The following is a 5,283-nucleotide window of genomic DNA, read 5'->3' as shown; positions in this document are numbered from 1 at the left end:
AGTCCTAAGTAACGGATCTGCTCAACAGGAATAAGTGGTGTATTATTAAAAGCGCTCGTTAGCAGATTCATTATCCTCTACTCTTTGAAACGAAAAAATAATTTTATTCTGAGACGTATGTCCCCTAAGAGTAAATATATGGTTCATACATTAAGATTTTTGTCTGGCAAGCATTTACTAGTTTTCAGATAGTAAAGTGAAATTACATTGGGATATTATTGGCTTTACGACTGTTTATAATATTAATCAATGTATGCCTATTTATTTGATTACAATGATGCAGAGGTTTGGTTAACAATAAGTGGAGGAATAGGTGTTGTTTAAAGGAAAGAATGGATGAGGAATGGCGAATGGAGATGAGAAGAGAATTCCTGAAGGAGGTTGCACGTATAACGAAGGATTTGCTAAAGGCGTTTCTATAGAAAGGTGTTTAATGAGTGGATGGATGAACGAAGAATGAGGAGATCAAGGATATAGGTAGGTTTTTTAAATTAAGGAACTTGGTATAGGAACACCAATGAGGAATTGCCTTCGGGAGGTTGGATAGAGCCACTTCAACTCGGAATACCAGCGGGAGAGTTCAGAGTTTCTTGGGAACCCAAAGATAAATCTTACAAAGCAATTCATGAGTCTCTTCAGTCTCAACTCTAGTCCTGCAGATAGCCCTTCCTAGACCGAGGAACTGTAGTCGAAATGGGGGAAGACGAGATAGGATACTAGGAGCTGACGGGTGTACGGAATCTTAGTAATTGTTGAAGTACAGTTATAGATTTTCGTTTCATTTGGGAAATGTGATTATTCCAGGAGAGGTGTTAGTCAAAGGTGACACCAAAGTTTTTTATTGTAGGATAGAAGTGGATCGGTTGGTTGTTGAGGAAGAGTATAAGACAGTATTGTGTATTTGTTCGTTACTTATTTATTATTATGTTAAAGCCAGTATAGGACTCCATTGGGAATCTTATAAAAGATATGTTTAATTTTATTTTATTTATTATTACTCGACCTTTATTTAATCTTAACTAATATTCAAGTTAAAGTTAACTTAAAGTTGGGTATTTATTTTCCGAAACGTCGGAAAATAAATAGTTGGTAACTATTTTTCGTTTTCTTTTGACCGCACTCCTGACCATCTTATTAATAGTTTAAAAATAATAAACGAGGGTGGTTAACATCTCCCAGAAGGCCTCGACGCTGCGTGTCCATTCATATTAGCAGAATAAAAGAAGGTAGGTAAGATATAGGTTAGGACAGAGAAGCCAGGATTGCGGAAAGAGGGGAGGTAACCGAAGGAACACCGGTTTTTGTGCGTAACCACAACTCTGGAGGAAAACAGGTTATCGAGATTCGTTAAGGATAAGGTTACGTCAGTGCAGTTCACCAATCTGATGACCTAGTGGGTAAGAAGATTGAGAGAAACCGGACCTTACAGGTTACAGATTTAAGGAAAGGTAGATGGAAGAATGGTGAGATAACAACTTCAAATAACGGGAATCAGAGTGAACCTAATGCTTATTTATTTCCTAACACCTAAGGTTGTCTATTGGTTGAAAATAATACCGGTATTTATATTTTTTTAAAGTAGAGATTCATTAAAGGAGCGCGGTGGTACAGTGGTGAGGCGCAATGCTACGAACTCCAAGACTCGGGTTCGAATATGGCTGGGCAGATAATTATTTTCTGTTACACTGTAGCCGCGAGTCCACCCTGTGGGTTATGGAACCCTCCTGATGTCCACCCAACCTCATTAAGTGTGTACCCTTAATTGGGGATCAATCACAATCTGGCGGTTGAGCGTGATCTTAAAAAAATCACCTCCTTGCATAACTGTACTAAAAACAGTGCTTCCTTACTGTGAACCCACAAAGGGTCAGGAGTCGTAGGGGTTCACATTATTATTAGAGCTTCATTTAAAGGAATTATTGAGGTAAAATTAAATGTCTAGGTAGGTAAGATGAGATTTATATATATGTTAATGCGCCTGGCGCACTTTATACTTACGTAATATTAAACTTAACAAACACACTCAAGTTTAGGTCTGAAATTGTGTCAATTTCTGCACTTATCAGAGATAAGGACAACAAATTTACTTTACACCAAATTTAGAGATTTTCAGTTTAGGAGAGATACAACTAAATTTCTCTTTGTTAATGTTGAAAAAGGGCATTACATATTTGTTGTTATTTATTGAATAATAATAATACAAGCAGCTACAATTAAGAGCAATAATTATTAGCGTTACATTCATTATCAAAAAAAGAAAAAGTAAAAATAAATACAACTAATGATAACAAAATAAAGAATAAAAGGTAAATAAATAAGTTTAAAATGTGATACGTATAAATAAAAATACTAAATATATAAAACTGAACAAATAATAACAAAATAATTATAATATATTCAGCATTGAGAACTCTAAATCAAGTGGTGTCACCCAAATGCAAAAGATCCTAACGTTTTCCTCCTAACCGCGTTTATAATGAAAATACCTTTAGGATCCCTAAAAATACAAAACATGGAAGCGTAATAATTATTAATTACTACTAAAATAGTTTAATTACCAAAATCTATGTATTTCCGTTGCAGGTCGATTGGTAGCGAAAGTTGTCACCATCTACGAGGTCTCAGTCGCAGCTATCGTAGTCACCCACAACATGCACATTGCTATCGACCCCCAAATCCACCGCTCCAGCCCCTACTGGACAGCCTCTATGACCAGCGGGACGAAGCAGGATATCATCCGGGACTACCTCTTCAACCTGGACAGTGCCATCGTCGCCCTATCTGCCAACGTCATCGGAGACACCCTTTTCCTCATCCTCACCAATCAGATTTGCCATCGGCTCTTGCTATTGGCCGAGACGGTGGCTTCTATTGGCAAGGGAATCAGGCCCCTCGAGGGTCTGTCTGTACCAGAGGATGCCACTGACGAGGAAGTCATAAGGAGATGTGTCGATGAGCACAACCTGTTATTGAAGTAAATTGGATTATTATGGAATTAGAAAACTATACGAAACATGGTTTTATTAGTGTTAGCTACATGTACAAGAGTAAATTAGGATAAATGATATTTCTGTGGCTTGCAGTAACAACAAACAAAATCCAAACTCCAGGTCCTCGAAAAAATTAATTTGCAAAAACAAAGTGGAGGTTTTGAGAAACGAGGGTGGATATAAGTTATAACGGTATATAGAGCCCAGAAAGAAGCACATTTTTACAGTTTTGCGACATTTACTTTTTTTAAAGGTTTTAATCGAATCCGAAAGTTTGATGCCGATACTAGCAATTTTCCTCTAAATATTTCGGTCCAGTAACGCTCCTCGGAACCCAAATCTACTGAACCATTGTGTATGCAATCCTCCCATCTACGTTTTGGTCTTTCCCTCGAACAATTACCCATCATTTCAGTATTTATAAATATTTTAGAGATCCGCTCGTTACTAAGCCCTACAACCTTACACGCCCATCTTATTCGCTGCAATGGTATAACCTGAATTATATTTACCGGGTCACTTCCCTTAATTCAGCCTTCTAAATTCTCCCGTTCAAACATTTTTTTTTCGGTTCCAATATTTTATGTAATACTTTTTTTTTCTTTTTTTTTTTAAGTTTTTCCCTTCGTGTAACGGTCTACGTTTCGTATCCATAAAGAAAAGTGGGAAGGAAAATAGTTTTGCAAATTCTAACTTTCAAGTTCTGGACAAAAGGTGCACGCCAAGCTATTTTTTAAGGCAATCCACGTCGAAGGTGATGTTTGCCCCAGTTATCTTTAGGTGACCAACCTATTCTAACCATGGTTGGAGGTCAAGTTTTTCATTTTGTGGGACCACCACTTAATGAAAAAGTCAACGCCCAGAGGAAGGATTCGATCCGGCACCACCAGAAGACCACAGATAGTTAGAATTGTGACTAACCCCTGAGCTACAGTGTGGCCCAACTAACTTTCTTACCTTTAATCTCACTTTTATTTCCTTATGAACTAGATTGTTTTTTTTTGTTATATTTTTTGTAAGAGAAATATATTTTTGTGGGGTTTCTATGAAACTGAGGTACAAGGAAAAAAATACTAACGCACCATTACCTATTTTACAAAAACAAAGAAATAAATAGATCCATTTTTTTTTCTTTGTGTGGAAAAAACATTCCTTACAACGGAGATCTAGAGCAATCATCATTGGATTAGTACAAGAGCCCAATTACATTAATGAAAACTATGTATAATTACTAGTCAAAATTGATAAGCCTGTCAAGTATGGGTAGTAGGAATAAAAAATGGTGGCTGTTTCAAAACGTAAAATATAATTATTTTTCCATTCGAAGCTCAATACCATTAAAACTACCAACAACAATAGAAAATCTAAGAGAAGAACATTTAAAGTAGAGTAAATTTGCTAAAATATGAGCCCTAATAGAGCTATTTATGTTCAATAGTTCTCGAGATATAGGTTTTTAAAATGCAACATTTCATAAAAATGTTGTATGGGACGTATTGAAAGATCAGTAGTTAGTGAATTTATTTTGAAAAATCTATATCTCAAAAACAATTCGACGTACAGATGTCTATTACCACTTAAATTAAAGCTAGTTTAATGGGCTATAATGTAGTTAATGGCACTTATCGTCGTGGGAGCAGTAGTTTCTATGATATTTGCTAAAATATATTGATTGTTAGTTGTTCGGACAATTTTTCATTTACCAAATCTATATTCTCCAAATCTATATCTTTCTACTCGAAAAGAAATGATGAAGCTTTACAAAGTGGGGCAAAACGTCGGCAAATAAATAGTTGTTAATTACTTTTTCTCTTTTTATTTAAAAAATATGCTGTATTTATTGAAAACAATTAACAGTTTGGGCCCTGCTACTGTACGTCAAACGAGGCCTGGATTCAGGACCCAAGGTCTTATAAATATGTTAATTTGTTCAAACACTTCTTGTAGGATGACCAAGCAGGTGGAAGAACTGTATGATAGGATATTCTTGGTACAGCTCGTGTACTCCTGTTCTGACGCATGCCTCACTCTGTTCACCATATCACAGGTAAGATATTCAATAATAATAATTGTAATCATTAATAGGTGTATTCATGATCATTAGTTTAACATTGTAAAGCGTGTTAAATGGAAAAAACTCATTTATTAAATAAATCAAAACTAGTATCCTTTCTTGTCTCAACACTTTTTATTTCAACAGTCCAACGTTTCGGCCATTCTAGCCATCCTCAAGGACATCTTCAATTATAAATTCTTCCTCACATTAAATTTAGAATTTCTTTTGCAGGCTATT

General features: G+C 35.7%; 1 protein-coding gene across 1 annotated transcript in view; it reads left to right on the top strand.

The window, feature by feature from the left end:
- Positions 1 to 5,283, top strand: part of LOC106682405 (odorant receptor 23a) — a 13,110-nt gene that overhangs the window by 5,598 nt on the left and 2,229 nt on the right. The window contains exons 2-3 of the mRNA XM_067052849.1: positions 2,584 to 2,974; positions 4,938 to 5,037. Of these exons, the coding sequence (XP_066908950.1) occupies positions 2,652 to 2,974; positions 4,938 to 5,037 (423 nt within the window). The 5' untranslated portion in view covers positions 2,584 to 2,651. The remainder of the gene's footprint in view (positions 1 to 2,583; positions 2,975 to 4,937; positions 5,038 to 5,283) is intronic.

This window comes from Halyomorpha halys, unplaced genomic scaffold (assembly GCF_000696795.3).
Source record: "Halyomorpha halys isolate HHAL.00 unplaced genomic scaffold, Hhal_1.1 Scaffold411.1, whole genome shotgun sequence".
Lineage (NCBI taxonomy): Eukaryota > Metazoa > Arthropoda > Insecta > Hemiptera > Pentatomidae > Halyomorpha > Halyomorpha halys.
Note: the sequence above shows the minus strand (reverse complement) of the source record. Positions and strands in the feature narration are given on the sequence as shown.